The 19125-nt window shown below is 34.3% G+C and overlaps 2 protein-coding genes across 3 annotated transcripts in view; one reads left to right on the top strand and one right to left on the bottom strand.

Moving 5' to 3' along the window:
• Positions 1 to 1212: 1212 nt before the first annotated feature.
• LOC111703996 (purine nucleoside phosphorylase) lies at positions 1213 to 13593 on the bottom strand. Of its 2 annotated transcripts, XM_023476101.1 has the most exons (12): positions 13068 to 13593; positions 11342 to 11607; positions 10228 to 10322; positions 9276 to 9369; positions 8245 to 8329; positions 6799 to 6888; positions 6221 to 6288; positions 4828 to 4912; positions 4059 to 4145; positions 2690 to 2776; positions 2208 to 2264; positions 1213 to 1416 (listed from the first exon to the last, which is right to left on the bottom strand). In XM_023476101.1, exons 1-12 carry the CDS (start codon positions 13083 to 13085, stop codon positions 1309 to 1311), a joined length of 1140 nt encoding a protein of 379 aa, XP_023331869.1. In that variant the 5' UTR covers positions 13086 to 13593; the 3' UTR covers positions 1213 to 1308. The 2 variants fall into 2 exon arrangements, with proteins under 2 accessions (XP_023331869.1, XP_023331868.1); XM_023476100.1 differs by lacking the exon at positions 13068 to 13593 and having other exon boundaries at positions 11342 to 11803.
• A 1188-nt stretch (positions 13594 to 14781) lies between these two features.
• Positions 14782 to 19125, top strand: part of LOC111703997 (PTB domain-containing adapter protein ced-6) — a gene marked incomplete in the record, with an annotated part of 21855 nt that continues 17511 nt past the window's right edge. The window contains 2 exon segments of the mRNA XM_023476102.1: positions 14782 to 15081; positions 18904 to 18987. Of these exon segments, the coding sequence (XP_023331870.1) occupies positions 18920 to 18987 (68 nt within the window).

The raw sequence follows: 19125 nt of genomic DNA, 5'->3' as shown, positions 1-19125 counted from the left end.
TAGTATTAGCTCTAAAGGGAGGGCTTTGGGTATGTAGGAAAAGTCAGAAAATTTCAACAGAATCAGACCAACACTTTTTGAGAAATGTATAAAAAATTTCAGGGGGGGGGTCAAATTGACCCCCCCCCAGCAGGAATAGGGTTAAATTACTATTTTAGTGATCCGTGGTTCTCCCAAGATCCCAAATCAAAATTCGAGGCAAATCGTTCATTGGGTTCCTGTGTCATAAACAAGCAAACACACAAACAAAGATTACTACTTTATATATATGACTGTTTACAGAGTCATGCAGACTTAGGGGGATTCAGTCCAAAAACATATATGCCCCTACCCCTGGAAAGATCCTGTATACGCCCCTCATTCTCTTCTAATAATTCTCTTTGTTTGAATGATCAAATAAATTTTTCTATTGAAATAAAACTATATATTTATAAAAGATATCGATTGATCAACAATCATTTTTTGTACAAAAAAAAACAATAAAATAAGAAAATTAAAACTAAAAACCAAAGCATAAAATCACATATTACAAACTATTTAGGAATTCAGGCAAAACTTTTAAAATGCTTTGCGAAAAGTGTAAAAGTTTAAAGTTGAAAGTTTAAATCCTGAATTGAAATAAAATCAATGTCATGGTTAACACATACATAGAGATCAATACGTTTCTTTTTCCCAATCATGAAATCAATTATTTTTCTTCTTTTTTTTAATCCAAAACAATTCAGAGGTTAGAAATTTGTTGTGCTCTCAATATCCAATGTGGACACTTTTAATCCGAGGATCAATCCTTAAGATCCCATATATGATAAAAGTTATTCTTATATAGGGTAAGACCACCACGAGAAAATTGAAAAAGAATTAAATTAATCCGTAGATTTGTATAATACTTAATCCCGAGATTTATAACTCAAAAGTTCCGACTACTGTGCTAATTATAAAAGTATGAAAAGTTGAAACAGAAAACCTGAAATAATAAAGAAAAGAAAAACTATAAACGGACGGCAACATTTTAGAGTACTATACACAAAAATAAAGTTAAAACGATGAATAATTAAAGGAATTGAGTCTTTGCCACAAACTCAAACTTTCTCAAACTTATATCTTTGCAACCTGAAACATTACAAACTATCAATTCTGTTATAGTAAACAACATTAGTTTGAAATATCAAAGGTTTACACCATCAGGTTGCATTGATATAGAGAATAGTAAATTTAAGTTTGTGTAAAAAATTTAATTTCTATTCCACGTTTTTTGAAAATCTGTAACATTTGTTAAATTAAAATGATTGGATCGAAGTTTCTGGTTTCCTAAAAGGAGCTGGAGGTACGTTCCAAAATGTCGTCGTGAATTTCTACCACCATTCTTGAAATAAACCGTTTTAGGGCTCCAGCCCTTTTCTGTGCCATTTGCATCACCTAAACAAAGTTATTATGAAATCCATAAAAAAATTTTCTTGTAATAAAGATTAATAACAACTATTTGTGCACCCGCACAATCCACTCTCTTCGTCACAATTATCACGTGTCAACATGAAGTTTTTACCCTCTTGTTGAAATTATACAGGGTGTCCCAAAAAAACATGGGAATTCAGTGACGAATTCGATAACGTCTGTGTTATGAATTAGCATTGTAATACCTAATTACAAAAGCCATAATATTATTATGTCTGCTAGAGTTTAATTTATGAAAACGGTAAATGGCTGTAAAGATGTGTCTGTATAATGTCTCCGCAAGATGAACAGTAAAGACGGACAAGTTTACAATTTACACTGTTTGTATACTGCAATTTTCTTTTTTTACTAAGTACAACAGGATGCAGTCAAAACATAAACAAACAAACGAACATAGCAGACGAAACCCTTACAGATTACAGCTTTCTCAGTAGGTATCACTATCCTATAAATCAAAGAATTATTTGAAAAGACGATATCGAATTCGTCGCTGAATTCCCATGTTTATTGGGACACCCTGTACATTGTTACCCAGTACCCACTATAGGATTAGGATGAGACTTGAGAAATGATTGCTGGATGTATTATTTAAGGATTTCATATTTGCATTTCATACTGCCATCATTTAGTAGACCATTTACAGCAATATTTATGGCAAAAGATCAAAAGAAATGATTAAATTGTTATTATCAATTTAATGTTAAAGGTCGTTATTAAAGTCTGATCTACTATGTGTAACCCTGTAGTTTATTCACCTCCTCATGATTAGTTTCTTCGCCACATATATTTGTAATTAAACTGCAGGCAAAAACCTAAATTCATTTCTTTTTATTAATTATTGTTTAAATTAAAGAATTTCACACTCAAAGCGAGAAACACATTAACTTTAGTCAATATCAGAATCAGACTAAAATTAAAGTTTTTTAAATCCATAAAAGAGGGTGTTTTCAATAGGAATACAAACTATGGAATGCGACCTTCTATTTAAATATGCAGGGCCAGGCCCGATTCACAACGGTGCCATAAAAACCTTTAAAACCAATAATTTGATATGGTCTTCTTTCTTGATTGAAAAGCGTTTCATTCTGACAATATTTTTTTTTAATTGAAGCAAAAACGACCAAATTAATCCAAAGAAAAAAATACAAATGAAAATAATCAATTTACACGGAGAAGATGATGGATATCTCTTGCATTCTTGTTCAGGCAAAGCTTTTAAGAATGATTACTCTGATACCTGAATACCACAATGGTGTGCTACGAGGGTTTCTGGAATAGTACTCATACCAACAGCATCAACACCCAGTACACGGAGTAATCGAACCTGTACACCAGTGTACATGTTTTTTTTTCACAATTATTATGTAGTACATACTACATAGCACAGTGTACAATTTTATGTCAGGATTAAATCCTTTTTCATAATTTAAGTATTTTACAAATCAGGTCAAAGAAATCAAGAACGTCATACGGATCTTGAAAATCAAGGTCTATGGGTCAAGTAGGTTTTTGAGGTCAAGTCAAAGTCTAGAGAAAAACAAAAAAATGTATGGGGTCTAAAAAATGTCTGAGGTAAAATCTAAGAATAAAAGTTCCAGGGGCTCTAAAAATTACATGAGGTCAAAGATTGCAAATTACAAGGAGGTCAAGGTGGTTTACTGGGAGGTAAAGGATTACAAGGAGGTCAAGGTGGTTTATTGGGAGGTGAAGGATTACAAGGAGGTCAAGGATTACAAGGATCACAAGGAGGTCAAGGATTACTAGGACTAGGTCAAGGATTACAAGGAGGTCAAGGATTACAAGGAGGTCAAGGATTACTAGGACTAGGTCAAGGATTACTAGGACTTGGTCAAGGATTACAAGGAGGTCAAGGATTACTAGGACTAGGTCAAGGATTACTAGGAGGTCAAGGATTACTAGGACTAGGTCAAGGATTACAAGGAGGTCAAGGATTACTAGGACTAGGTCAAGGATTACTAGGACTAGGTCAAGGATAATAAGGTGGTAAAGGATTACACGGAGATCAAAGAGGTCAAGGTTTACAAGAAGTTCAATGTTTACAAGGAGATCAAGGTTTATAAGGAGGTCAAGGATTAGAAGAAGGTTAAGATTACAAGGAGGTCAAGAATTACAAGGAGGTCAAAAATTACAAGGAGCTCAAGGATTACAAGAGGGTCAAGAGTTATATAAGGAGGTCAAGGATTACAAGGAGGTCAATTTGTAAAAGGCCGGAGGTCAAAGACTACTAGGAGGTCAAGGATTTCAATGAGGTCAAGGATTACATGGTGGTCAAGGATTTCAAGGTGGTCAAGGATTACAAGGTTGTCTTGGAGTACAAGAAGATCAAGTATTACAAGGAGGTCAAGGATTGCAAGGAGATCAAGGATTACGGGGAGGTCATTGATAACAATGAGGTCAAGGTTTATAAGGAGGTCAAGGATTACAAGGAGGTCAAGGATTACAAGGTGGTCATGGATTACAAGTAGGTCAATGTTTACAAGGAGGCCAAGGTTTACAATGAGGTCAAGAATTACAAAGAGGTCAAGGTTAACAAAGAGGTCAAGGTTAACAGGGAGGTCAAGGATATCAAGGAGGTCTTTATTTACCTCAGCATCAGTTTCATAATTAGGTCCCCCGGTCATAGCGTACACTCCCTCCCTCATCCATTCTTTCATACTGTAATCACTTCCTAACTAGAAATTTAAATATTAAACTCTATGCCTCCATGTCGACGCTGACCGCCCTTTCTAACAAGAAAAATGTCGTTTTAATATAAATTTTTTGTTCTGTTTTAATTGTGAATTATTGAATTACCAAAACTTTAACACATCAAATTTTCTTGAGGCAAATCTTTTATTTCGATTGGCCATACACATTCCTTTCATAAACCTTCTCTGGGGTCATAAACCTTCCCTGGTGCCATAAACCTTCCCTTGGGGTCATAAGAGTTGCTATAACTGAAAATGTGGGTTCGATTAGTATAAGCCTTTTTACGTTTTTTTGATAACGTATTTAAAAAAATCTAAATCAAAAATAACATGTATCTCTGTAAACAAAATAAAATATCTTCACTATCGTATACTCGTAGCATTTTTGATAATTTTGCTTTTATGCAAATGTAAATAGTTTAATAGGATGAGAACCATGCATCAATGTCTTCTGATCGTTTAATCATAAATTCAGTATGAAACATTGAAAATTAAGGCGTTTAAAATTTGTATTCATAAATTAAGACTTAAGACCAATATTTTACACCTCTGTTTGCAAATAATATTTTCTAAATCCCAGGATTGGTAAAATGTAAACCAATAGCGATTCACAATTGAATTTTGTCACTTTGTCCCCTGTACTGTACAATAATAATCTTATCTTTACCTGTCTTGCTTTTTGTAAAGCTTTGTCAGAATAGACATGATTTGTTGGGAAGAATCGGGGTCCAAACCTCTCATCATTTGCACCCCTAAACATTTAACTTTACAGGTTTAAAGGGAATATTCTGAAAATGAAAGATGATGTAAAATAATTCCAAATGAGTTTGGTTTGGATATGTGCCACATTTTTTTCTTTTCTACTATCTTCATATTCAAAATTATTGAAATCCATGACAATTTTAAACCAGATAAGTATGAGATACTTTAAAGTTACATACAGTCCAATCACCCTGCATTCTGCAAGTTATACTACTTTATCTCTCTTTCAATCTTTTTTATGTTCTTTACTCTCAGTTTAAAATTAGAAAAATGTGATAGCTGTGAGTTCTAGCTGTGAGGAACTACCTTTTCCTGTATACGCCCTTGTTTATATAATCAAATAAACACAAAACACAGCAATTGTTCAGTGTAAACAGATCCATGTGATTTAATTAAAGCTACTGATAAAAATATTTGCAATTTGTATATTAAAATAAAATACACCTCAGTATTGCGTTAATGTCGTCTTCCTATTCAAATGTTTTCTTGTTCTGTCTGTGTATTATACGCCTTGGTTAAAACATAGAAATCTAGAGAATTGGGATCTACAGGGTGTCCCACGAAACATGACAGTATGCAGGACGACTTGAATGTCGTCTTGATTTTTGATATAATTTGCTTCGTTTATTTGTCAATCTAATTTTAGAAGTAAATTTCTAGAGATAATAATCACAAAATTTCCCTTGTCCTGCCATTTCCAAAATGTGGTCTGCCTTTTTTGTGCTTTCAATATTGCCCGAAATATGAAGACTTTCGTTCAGATTTCGACAATTTAGGTTTTATTTAACAAAATTGAAATCTGAACCAAACTCTTTATATCTCCGGTAATATTGAAAGCACAAAAAACGCAGACCACTTTTTGGAAATGCCAGGGCTAGGAGAATTATGTGATAATTGTTTCAAGAATCATACATGTTAAAGTAGATAGAAGACTAAATGTCACAAATAAATTCAAATACCAAAGACTTTCAAGTCGTCTTCCAATTGTCATGTTTCGTGGGACACCCTGTAGTATCTCACAAAATTTTACTGTGATCAATACAGGTTGAATGCAAGAGTCCCAATAAGCACGACAGTAGTTCTTTAGACACTTGATCAGGGTACATAAGACGTACACACAGTGAAGACATACACACAGTGATACCAATATAACTGTTCAATGGAAAGACGACTTGATTTCCGGACTACTGGTATAAAACAGTTGAATTGTTCTGAAAATACATCAAACATAAAATTGCTATATCGTCGTTTGCATATTTTAAAGTTTTATCAATTCTCAATTAAGTTTATGTATTTACCTGAGGGGGTGTTGACAGCAGAATCCTGGTAGATTTATATGATCGTTTATCAGCATTACATCTCCAACCTACATTAAGTTGACCGTAAAATAAGTTTCAAACGACCCTTCATTAACTGTCCGATTTACAACGGTACCATTAAACCTTTGTCTCAGCAAGTATAAAAACAATTTCTGTGTTTTTGTTTTTGAAAACTGGTCATTTTCTTTGGTGGTTTCTCAGTCTTCACAAAAGTAGCTTTATTTATTGCTTCAGAGACAGCGGAGAAATTATCAGTCCGATGGAATTACGTTTTTAGGAGCGGAATTTTGTGAAATTGAAGAGGGATATATAATTATTGACTATTTAAAACCTAGCTTTTAAGAACAGCTATTGCTACAAGGTTTACATCATAAATGATTGTAAGTTTTAGCAAAAAAACGCGCAAAATGTTTATTATTTTTTTGATATACTTTAAGACAGTTGCAATAAAAAATACGATGCAATAAGATACATTTTAAATTTATTCAGACAAGTATAAGCGTGCTACAAGAAAAATTGTTCGTACTTTTTTGCGCAATTGAGAATGGAAACCTTACCTGGAACTTAGTATTTATCCCTCCAGCAGCATTTGTAGCAAGAAGATATTCAATACCAATCAGTTTCATCACTCGCACAGGCAAAGCAGTCTTTTATAATTAGGAAATATAGCATAACTAAGAAATAAAACTTACATCAAAGAAAAAATCACAAATAAAGGCGAATCTTTTGAATTTTGAACGTCTGCAAGGTTTGATTAAATGATCATATTTTAGCAGCAACATTTAATATCTGTTATATCATCATAGCTCTATTTGTTCTATTTTGCATCTTGAAATAAGCACCTGTTAGCTGATTACTACGTATTAGCTGATTACCATACTGCCAGATGGGCACTACCTTCCAGCTGATTAGTACCTGTCAGCTCAAAAGTACATGCCAGCTGCTTACTAAATGTCAGCTGATTAGTTCCTGCCAGCTCAATCGTACATGCCAGCTGTTTACTGTATGACCGCTAATTAGTTCCTGTCAGCTGATTGCTACGTACCAGCTGATTGCTATACTGCCAGATGCTTAGTTCCTGCCAGCTGATTAATGCGTACCAGCTGATTACTATATTTCCAGCTGATCATTATAACCTGCTAGCTTATAACTACCTGCTAGCTCATAAATACCTGCCATCTGATAAATACCTGCAATCTGATTACTACTTTCCAGCTGATTACTGCCTGTCAGCTGATAACTGGCTTGCCAGTTGATATATAAATACCTGACAGCTGGTTAATACTTGCCAGATGATACTACCTGACCGCTGAAAACCTGCCACCTAATTACTATCTACCGGTTAGATTAGTACCTGCCAACTGATTGCTACCTGCCAGCTGATTATTTCAAACCAGCTCAATGCTTTACTGACAATTGATTACTACTTGCCAGATGACACTACCTGCCAGCTAATTACTACCTGCCAGTTGATAACTACCTGCCAGCTGATTAGTACCTGCCAGCTGATTACAACCTGCTAGCGGATTAATACCTGTCAGCTGATTACTACATACCAGCTGATCAATATACTGCCAGCTGATAACTCCCTGCAAGCTGATTACTACTTGCCAGATGACTCTACCTGCCAGCTGATTACAACCTGCCAGTTGATTACTACCTGAAAGCTAGTTACTACCTTCAACCTGATTACTGCCTGCCAGCTGATTACAACTTTCCAGATGACACAACGTGACAACTGATTACTACCTGCCACATGATTACTACCTGCAAGCTGGTTACTACCTGCCAGCTGATTACTACCTGCAAGCTGGTTACTACCTGCCAGCTGATTACTACATGCAAGCTGGTTACTACCTGCCAGCTGATTAATGTCCAACAACTGATTACTATACAGCCAGATGATAAATAATTGTAAGCTGATTAATACCTGCCAGCTGATTACTTCCTGCCAGCTAAATTACTACCAGCCAGCTGATTACTACCAGCCATCTGATTAATACCTGCCAGAGTTTGTATCCCTCGTAAGCATGGAACCTTCCTTGCATGACCAGCACCTCAACATTATCCAGTAGTCCAACCAGTAACCTTGTACAGGGAACAATGTAATTTCAAGGAACCCTCTACTACTCACCAAGATACTTTTTATCACCAAGATACCTTTCACAGCTTTTTTAAGCAAAATATGTAAAAACTAGCCTTAGAGGGCGCTTCGCGCCCATCTTCTAAATTAATTGTGAACATGTTCTCTTTATGTACATCGTAAAACAAAACAAAAATAATTCGCGGATTTTCACAATAATTCGTGGATTTTCAAAATTTTAAAAAATTTAATGATGATCGAATTTTGATGGAGACAAATATTTAAAATTTTGATCATTCATAAACCTTCCCTGGGGTCCCTAGATGTCCCACAAAAATTTTTGGCCCGATCGGTTCAGCCGTTTTGACGTTTATTGGTTCACAATTAATTTAGAAGCCGGGCGCGAAGCGCCCTCTAAGGCTAGTATTCAAAGTTACTTTAGTGTGAAATGTAACTGATAACCCGAGGGGGGGGGGACTCTACCACTAGCAGGGCAGTAGCTAGCGGGGAGCCGGGGGCAATGATCCTCGATTTTTTTTTTTCAAATTTTCAAACTTTGTAAACATGAATTTAATTAAAATAAGAAAAAATTCTTTAAGTTCCGGTTTACGGAATGGAAACCGGAAATTTTTCCGGTTTACGAAATGGAAACTGGAAATTTTACGGTTTCCATTCCGTAAAACGGAAATTTTTCTGGTTTACGTGACGTAAACCGGAAAATTTCCGGTTTACATTTATACCAGAATTATCCCAGAATTCCGGTTTACGCAACAAATTTCCGGATCATTCCATTTCCAAAATGGAAATTTTTTTCCGGAAAAATGGAAACCCTAATCTTAACCTAACTTGACTTAGAGTAGTATAATCACGGGTCATTGTTTTTTTTTCAGAGAGGGGGGGGGGCAGGACAGGGGCACAAAACAAATGTAACAATTTTAATATAAAAAATACCTTCCGACATGTCCGGCAACGGTGGATACAGGAAAATGAGGAATATCTGAATACTTGAATATATCCGCAGATTCAACCAAATCCGCCAATCCTCCTAAATATTGGACTTCAACAAAAACTATATAAAAAATCGTGCATTTTTTGTGGCCACTTACACGACCCCATGGACGAGAGGGGTTATGGAGTGTTAAAATTTTTAAATTATTCCTTTAAAAAAATCGATGTTTATGAAAAGGAATTTCAAAATTTAACAATGTTAACAGAAATTTTCTTTTTGAGTTTATCAATTTCGAAGTGAACAGGGCGACTTGAAAAACAACTTTTAAATGAGAAACCAGTCACTATAAGAAAGGACTGTAGCGCTTGAAAGCTTTAGTTAAAATATTGCATGTAAGACTGAGATGTTAAAATCAAGAGCTTTAGCACTGCACATTACACAAGTTAAGTGGTTAAACTTAGTCCATATGTAGTTTAATTAACCACTTCTTGCTATTCATTAAATTTGGTTCAGGATCCTAATTTGTATAAATACAGTCTTTTTTCAGAAAAAAAAATATTTGTGTACAAAAAGAAGTTGAAAATACAATTGTTTCACATATTCGGGGTAACCGGGTCACACCGGACTAACAAGAGTGAGCGAATGCTTTCCTCTATTTGAAATAAAACGTGTTTTGGTCTTTTATTCAATAATCATTTACTTTACGGATTTGTTTATTGAATACATTTTCATTCAGAATTCATATGCCAACAAAAAAGTATTTAAGAAAAAAGGCTAACAAAATATGTTTAATGGGTCAAATTGTGATCGAAAGTCACAGCTTTCTGGAATATTGACAGAACCATTAAATTCACGTGGGGTTCTATCTCTTTGGTGACGAGCATAGAATACTTTACTCTCTTCCAATATCGCGACGCGTCTCTTTAATATATATTTTCAGATATTTGAACTGACCTAATCCTGATCCGCAGATGATAGCAATCCTAGGTTTAAAGTTTGTTCTCGCCAAGATGTAATCTGAAGATTCTTTTAATCTGTCAAATCCAATTCTGAAAAGAAAAGAGTTTTAGAGAAGAGCTGGGAATAACTATATAATTAACGTAAATATAGATAATATCACTTTGAAACTATTATCAAAACTTCACCTATACGGATCAAATCTTTTTAAGAAACTGTAATTGCATGATTTATATATATTGAATTATTTTTTTTATAAACCTACGATAAAAGGTAACCCTCAAAGGAGGAGACTGTAAAGCCTACGAAACTGTTAAATTATCATAATCTTTAGGTTATTTGAAGTCTTAGTTATATAGTCTTTTAATCGCTTAATTAACGAAAGAAAGAATTATTAATTTTACAGTTGCAAGGAACCATTGACAAACAGTTTAAATTCCGTGCATTCGTCTTGCTTATCTTGTATACAGTGATGATCAGAAAACTCTGGAATAGAAAGTCGACTTTTAGAATAATGTTATGGCTTTAGATAGTCCATGACCATATGGGACAGCAACTGTGCAGTGTAATCAGACCCATTTTTTAATAAGTGATTTAATAATTTATTAGTAAAGCTATTTACTTTGTAACAACATCAAATACACTAATCATTATTGCTTTAATGTCGTCTTTCTATTCTACAGTTTTCTGGTTATCACTGTAGTATACCCCTTCCATTTGTTACGTAACCTACAGTTATTTTTTACAACAAAGACTTGGTCCTTTAAATTTATTTTTCAGAAGTTTGATTTAGAAATGCAAAGAAAAAAGCATGTTTTGAAAAATTGCCATTGAAATCTAATGTTACCCTCCATTTTCAGAACCGTACCCATGAAAACCTTTTTATGTACATATACGTGATAAGTCGAAGATAACTTCGTTATTCTAGCTTAAAATGTTTCTACATTGTTTTGTATTGTAGAAAAACCTCAAAAAATTCACATTTGAAAATAATCAGTTTTTTAAAAATATTGAAATTACGTTTACAATCTCTCTAAAATGATTTTTTTGTTTTTTGTTTTTTCGTTTTTTAAAAGAAAATAATGAATTGGATAAAATAAAAGAAACTTACGGGTCATGGGATTCTAAATGTCCATCAACAGCAAAGTTCATTTTAACTCCATTGGGAACTTGAACCCCGTTGCCGTTCACAGAAGCTTCATAGTTCTCAAATCCGTTTCTTTTTTGCACCAACTTGGTGCTTCCATTAAGCTGACTGCTTCCATTAAGCTGACTGCTTCCTTTAAGCTGACTGCTTCCTTTAAGCTGACTGCTTCCTTTAAGCTGTCTGCTTCCGTTAAGCTGGCTGCTTCCATTTAGCTGGCTGCTTCCATTAACCTGATTATTTGTACCGTTCATTATAAAGACTTAGTCGTTGGACAACTGTTGGTGTATTAGGTCAGCTTCTGAGATTTATATAAGGGTTTTATCAAGTGTTTTATCAGATTCAATTTCTGCTAAGCGTCTTAATTTGATTAAATATTTTTAATTCAAGTTTTTACTCTTGATAAATGATAAACACATAAAAACGGAGTAGTAAATGTTTTTAAAAAACTTAATTTTATATAATACACATACATGAAATTGTATATGCAATATGCATAATTAGTGATACAGATATACATTATACACTACACGAACAAAAATTGTTTACTTTTTTATTTCGCTGTAGAAGAGATTTTCAACTTTAAAAAGAAAAATAAACTGCATTAAAACCAACTTTACGAAACAAATTGTTAAAGATAATTGTTTTGGAAAATCTATCAAAAACTACCGTGGTTAGTTTTAATAAATTACACATTTACTTCCGAAGTTCCATCATGACACTTTAAAAAGAGCTAACAATATAGTTGGTGGCAGGTTGAACCAAACCAGATTGGAAAGAAAATTATGGAAACCAAACCCCTAGGAAGGATATCTGAATCCCTCCTGTGGAATTATAAACCCCCAGGAAGGATATCTGAATCCCTCCAGTGGAATAATTAACCCCTTGGAAGGATATCTGAATCCCTCCAGTGGAGTTATAAACCCCTAGGAAGGATAACTGAATCCCTCCAGTGGAATTATAANTGTAATCAATAAACGTTTAAACGGCTGTACCGATTGAGCCCAACATTTTTGTGTCAAATCTTATGTCCCCAAGGAAGGTTTATGGTTGGTCGAAATATTCATCCGGCAATTTATAAATCCTTTAATGAAAAATTCTGTTAATTTTGATGGCGGCTTAAATAAATGAATAGTGAGACACGGCTCAAATATAATTGGTTCCATTTAAATTTGTATTCAATGTTTCAAGATTTAAGCCGGCGCTCAATTGAAACCTTTTTTGGTGGATTTGAGAGGCGGCTCAAATTCATTAAATTCGGACTCAGGGGGTTTATATTTCCACTGGAGGGATTCAGATATCCTTCCAAGGGGATTATAATTTCACTAGATGGATTCGGATAACCATCTATGGGGATAATTCCACAGGAGGGATTTAGATATCCATCCAGGGGGTTTAAAATTCCACTGGAGGAATTCAGATATCCTTACAGCTGGTTTAAAATTCTATCGGAGGTATTTAGATATTCTGAATCCCTCCATGATGTAATTAATACACCATGGGACATGGATAGATATCTCTCCAGAGAAATTTTAAATCCCTTGGATAGACATCTGAATCCCTCCAATGAACATAAAACCCCTCTGGAAGCAAGACCGTAACTGAGGGAAGGGCGCCGGGGTGCACGCCCCCCTTATGTTCCCACAGGGGGGGCGCCCCCCCCTGTTGGGAATCGAAAACTATTATAACTCACCTGCTGTAATTGGACCATCAGGTTTTCAGTCAAAACACCTGAATTTTTTCTTTAGAATATGTTGATATGCAGTCTACTGAGTTATCATCTCAATTTTCAGAAAATGTCACCTGGGGAATTTACCGCAAATTCATTTTAAAGATATCACAGAAATGAAGTGCATTTACAGGTCTACAATCAAACGTAAAATTTCGTTTAAAGCCATATGGTTCTTCTGGTTTTTTTAACAATATTTTTTGAACTGTTGATGGCAGGGTCCCCAAATTTTGTAATTTTTCATGAACAGTCCAAAGACATTTTTAAGTAAAAAATCAAAGTCCAAAGTCAACTGCTTGACTGACTAGATAGTGGATACGGCATGAAAAAGTCTTTTTTGATGTGATTTTCAAGAATTCCAATTCAAAAACCCTTAAGTCATACAGCTAACGTATATGGCTTTGAGTTGTTGCTAAAACATGTCTTATGAATGTTAGAGAAAATTCACAAAATTTGGGGAACCCGTCAAGTGCCATTAACGGTTCATAAAATATCGCAAAAAAAACAGAATCAGCTTATTAAAGATTCATTTGTTTTTTAACCAGAAAATGCACTTGATTTTTACAGACAGAAAAATAGAAAAAATTCTATACCCCCCCTGTCTGGGAGGATATCTGTGTCATATCTTTAGCCCTGGACCCGTTTGCAATTAAGGCAAAGGCAATGGCCGAAATTGCTTCAAATTTTGATTGAGATCAGCAAGAGAATGTTCTTAAAGTTTGGTTAAAAAGTTCTAAATTGATTGGTTTGACGTTTAATGGAAAAAAAACAGATAAACCGGAGATGGAATTTAAAGAATTTGAGCCGCGGTTTAAATCTGCCAAAATCCGCGAAAACCCGGTTTAAATTTAGCGCCGGCTTAAATCTTGAAACATTTGATACAATTTTAAGTAAAACCAACCATATTTAAACCGCGGCTTAAATTTAAACCTCCGCTCAAATTCTTTAAATTCGGCCATGGGCTTCCAAGCAATAGTACCTAATAAAATCATATCTGCCATGAAGCAATGAAGCTTTATATAATATATAAATACTAAACCTAGCAAAACTAAAAAGTTTTTGTTATAAAAAAATTCAGACTCCAAGCCAAGCAACAAAAAAAATTGTCGTAAGTCCATGCATGCATGGACTTGAAACGACAATGTTTTACTTGTTGCATGCAACAAGTAAAACATTTTATGCAATATGAACCTTATCTGGATGATTTTTTTTTAAAATTAAATTGATTATTTACTCTCCGAGTCGAATGAATTGGAACTTTCTGAATTTATATGTTTAAGCTACGTTCTTCGGTATGAGGTTTTAAACAATTTTCTCTTTACGTAACAGATAGNTTGGCGGATTTAAACCGCTGCTCAAATTCTTTAAATTCCATCTCAGAATGTTTCCAAATAAGTTTTTCATAATTCAAAAATATTTCAAGATTTACAAACAAAGAAAATAAACGTAAATTATTTTCAATGATTTTTTCCTTTTTAAATAAGATCATTTTTAAATTTAAATAAGTTGATATCTTAAATTTTTTAATTAAAATGGTGACAAACAATGTTTAAGGCAATCACCACAAAAATAGCATTAATAGTTTCTTAAAATTTGTATAGATAATTTTTTAAAAAATTTTTTGTAACGGTTTAAAAATTGCGTTTGGTAACCCTAGATAAATAAATGGTGTTGTGTTCAGTAATTCCTATACACTCCTGTCAAGTGTACGCCGCAGTACATAGGTTTGTTTGTAAACAAACAATCACGTGACCGGGTTCAGTTCTGCACCGAACTCAGAGCAAGGTTGGAGAAGCCTGTAACTCCGTCCTGATAATATATCTCTAACTTGATTTTATTCGCTTGGAGTTGAGTTGAGTGAAACTACTAAGTGTGATTTGACTCATATATATACAGTATACAGGGTATACATCCGGAACTTGAGATCAGCTGATACTTCAGAGAAAGTTTAAGTTCTTCAATCGAACGTTCACCAAAGGTAAAGATTTAAGCCTATGTATTGTAGAGTTTCTAAGAGTTTCTTAGCACCTCCTCCCCTTCTTAACCTTGCACATCCCTTTTGTATTTTTGTTCACGTTATTTTTAGAGAATTGTATTTATTATACGTTCTTATGAATTAATCATCTTACAGGTGATTGGGAGCTGAACTCACCCCAGGAGCTGAATTTTCCCTTAGAAGATGAATTTACCCTTAAAAGATGAATTTACCCCTGGAAGATGAATTTACCCCCAGGAGCTGAACTTACCCCTGAAATCTAAATTTACCCATGGAAGCTTAATTTACCCCGGGAAGCTGAACTTACCCCTTCCTTGGAGCATAATTTACCCGTGAAGCTGAATTTCTCCAAGGAAGATTAATTTACCCCTTGAAGCTGAATTTACCCCTTGAAGCTAAATTTTCTCCTGCAGAAGCTGAATTTACCCCTGGAAGCTGAATTTACCCCTTGAAGCTAAATTTACCCCTTGAAGCTAAATTTACAAGACTAAAGAATTTACCCCTGGAAGCTGGATTTACCCCTGGAAGCTGAATTTACCCCCTTGAAGCTGAATTTACCCCTTGGAAGCTGAATTTACCCCCTTGAAACTGAATTTACCCCCTTGAAACTGAATTTTCCCTTTGAAGTTGAATTTACCCGTTGAAGCTGAATTTACCCGTTGAAGCTGAATTTACCCCTGGAAGCTGAATTTAACCCCTAGGAGCTGAATTTACCCCATGAAGCTGATTTTACCCCATGAAGCTGAATTTACCCCTGGAAGCTGAATTTACCCCTGGAAGCTGAATTTACCTCTGGATGCTGAATTTACCCCTGGAAGCTGAATTTATCCATTAAGCTNAGCTGAATTTACCCCTGGAAGCTGAATTTACCCCTGGAAGCTGAATTTACCTCTGGAAGCTGAATTTACCCCTGGAAGCTGAATTAACCCCTGGAAGCTGGATTAACCTTGAATGTATCCCTGAAATCCTCTATAACACTACAGTTATATGATTGATAAGACGGGATCATTACGCAGGGACGTTAACAAGAATATCATGGGGGGGGGTCTTGGGGTCTTAATGACGGGAAATGTCTCCCCTACCGTATATACGCCCCTGTTATTACGCAGATTTTCATAAGGGGGCTGGAAGAGGGGGGGCGGTTATAATGATTTTTCAAATTATAAAGTATAAACATGTTGTTTTGTAAACCATCCTCCCTACCTTTCACCTATTTTACTTCCAACATTTTAGCGAGTTAATTGCTGAATTGAGAAAATAAATGTTAATTAAAAATACATGAATGGGGTGAAAGTTTTAAAAAGCTTGTGTAAACGACCAAGGAGGAAACAATTGTTGGCTTAAAAATGACCCTCTCATGTTTCAAAGCGTTTAAAAGTTGAATTTTTCTGGACTTTTCTTTGACTAAAAATAATTTGATAATACACATTCGTCAACAATTTGAAAGGAAGTTAAATAACGACGACGAAAAATAAAGTAAAAATTATACAGTAATCTAATTAGATGGTTAGGAACATATTTCTCAAAAGAAATTTGTCAATAAATCAATGCTAGAATCAATTATTTCGTTTTCATTAAAATATTGAATTTCTTAGCTTCTTTGAATTTATTCGCAGATTTCTTCAAATTCTTCAAATGTCGTCTTTTCAATAATCTAGAAAATCTGCAGAAAACCTTTTGTGAATTATGAGAAACCAAAATAATGAGAAAATAGAAACTAATAATTGAACAAGATTACTTATTCTCCATGATAAGATTAATTTCTATTTTCTCAACCTGTTCCTAAACAACTAATTAGTTAACTGGAGAATTTTTTTTTACATTTTATATCGTCGTTATTTAATAATTTAAATAAAAACTAATTCTGAAAACGTATAACATATCCACCCCCAAAGTAGGAGTTCTGAACGTCGACTTTGCGCTCAAACTCAGGATTTACAGATCTTTACAAAGTTTTACATGTCTCAATTATGAATCCGAAAGAAGTTTTCCACAACACTGCACACTGAGTCCAACTACCTTACATAGCCGGTCACTCCCTTTAATGAAACCTTTCCAAATCTTAATTTTGCTTAAAATAGTTTATATTATTGATTATATCAGTTTTTCAAATACCATCCTCCCGATCTTTCACCTATTTTACTTCCAACATTTTAGCGAGTTAATTGCTGAATTGAGAAAATAAAAATACATGAATGGGGTGAAAGTATCAAAAAGCTTGTAAACGGCTAAGGAAGAAACAATTGTTGGCTTACTAATGACCCGCTCATGTTTCAAAGCTTTAAAAGTTTAATTTTTCGAACTTTTCTTTGGCCAAAAATAATTTGATAACACACATTCGTAAACAATTTTTAATTAAACCTTTCCAAATCTAAATTTTGCATTGTTCCGTAGCGCTTAAAATAGTTTATATTATTGATTATATCAGTTTTTCAAAATCTTGTTTCATGAAATATTTCCAATTAACGTGAATTCTTATTATCGCTTCCGACATCTTCTAAACAGCATTCCTTCCAGCTAAAATTATATAATCTTATGGTCATCATCTGCATCTATCTATATATAGAGCTTGTCTGGGTGTTTGCCTGTTTGTTTGTAATCAATAAACGTTTAAACGGCTGTACCGATTGAGCCCAACATTTTTGTGTCAAATCTTATGTCCCCAAGGAAGGTTTATGGTTGGTCGAAATATTCATCCGGCAATTTATAAATCCTTTAATGAAAAATTCTGTTAATTTTGATGGCGGCTTAAATAAATGAATAGTTACTAGAAGAGGGACTGAAGTTTATAATAATCATTCTACCACAGCTTGCGCGGACATAATGAATATAGAATAATATAAAAACATTGGAAAATTTTACCATTTTAACGAGTTGTGTTATAATAGTATTAGAAATCTTGGTAATTTCCTAATATACGATTTTTGGACCCCCCTCCTATCACTTTTGTACACGAATCTTATATGTAACACATGGCAACATGGCTATAATTGGTAATGTGGCTGCAGCACCCGGCTCCCTAGCCTGTCCTAGCCGCGGTGCCTTGCCCCCAAGCCTGTCCTAGCCGCAGCGCTCGGCCCCCTAGCCTGTCCTAGCCGCAGCGCTCGGCCCACAAATTGTCGTAACCTAAAACAANTCGTACGGGGAAGTAAAATCGTATACTAGGACGGACCCGAAATCTGTGGAGTAGAGGAATTCTTTTATTGAATTAAAATGGCTGTCTTTCAAAAGCCCAAAAACGCCATTGTGGATAAAAAACATCCTAGCTTTTAGTTATTTGTTATTTTTGAAATTTATCAAAAATCGTATTTTTTTCTAAGAAACGTTGTTTTTTCCTGTTGCCTTTAAAATTGACCTTGAGAATGAGTAAAACTAATCGTAGTTAAGTTTAGTTGTATTGTGTAAATATTAAACAATTCATGTGTAGAGCATTCTTGGAATAGTTCTAGAGGATTGTTACGACACTTTACAGTTAAACTATGAAATAACTAACTGAAAATTCATAAATGATTGTAATTAAACTTATTATTATATAATGATTCAGAAATTATTTCTTAAAGGGATTGTCGTCGTAATTTTAAGTAACACTGGCACTGGCAAGTCATAAAAACGACGTTATCTTCTACATTATTGATCAAGGTTTCAAGGATATCGTTGTGAATTAACTTGTATATTAAAATTACGTCGACGTACCTTTAGTGCCTTCACTTACACTGCCTTCTCTATAACAAAGAAGGTTGATAATCGTTTTCATTAATACGAGGGACTGATTGAGGTCTATTTATAATATTTGTATATTTGTAGGATTTGAAGCCGGATTATGGGGAAGATGAAGGATTCTAGTCTGCTCAAGTGGGCCCACAACAACAATAAAAACAATAATAAAGGGACCCAGTCATAAATTAAAATTTGTTTGAAAAGAAGTCGAAATAAATCTAAATAATTTTGCGATGTATTCTCAAAAAGGAATCTGTCATTTTTTTATATTTAGATTTTATAAACTTTATATTGCCCCCCCCCCCCCCC

Source organism: Eurytemora carolleeae, unplaced genomic scaffold (genome assembly GCF_000591075.1).
Source record: "Eurytemora carolleeae unplaced genomic scaffold, Eaff_2.0 scaffold565, whole genome shotgun sequence".
Taxonomy (NCBI): domain Eukaryota; kingdom Metazoa; phylum Arthropoda; class Copepoda; order Calanoida; family Temoridae; genus Eurytemora; species Eurytemora carolleeae.
Note: the sequence above shows the minus strand (reverse complement) of the source record. Positions and strands in the feature narration are given on the sequence as shown.

What these genes read in the sequence shown, in the direction of transcription:
- LOC111703996 (XM_023476100.1), bottom strand. Translation starts at nt 11,628, where the DNA reads ATGAACGGTACAAATAATCAGGTTAATGGAAGCAGCCAGCTAAATGGA. An exon ending in GTTGCCGGACATGTCGGAAG is followed by an intron (nt 8,330 to 9,275) that starts GTATTTTTTATA and finishes TCCCTGTACAAG; the next exon opens with GTTACTGGTTGGACTACTGG. An exon ending in TGCTGTCAACACCCCCTCAG is followed by an intron (nt 4,913 to 6,220) that starts GTAAATACATAA and finishes TTAAATGTTTAG; the next exon opens with GGGTGCAAATGATGAGAGGT.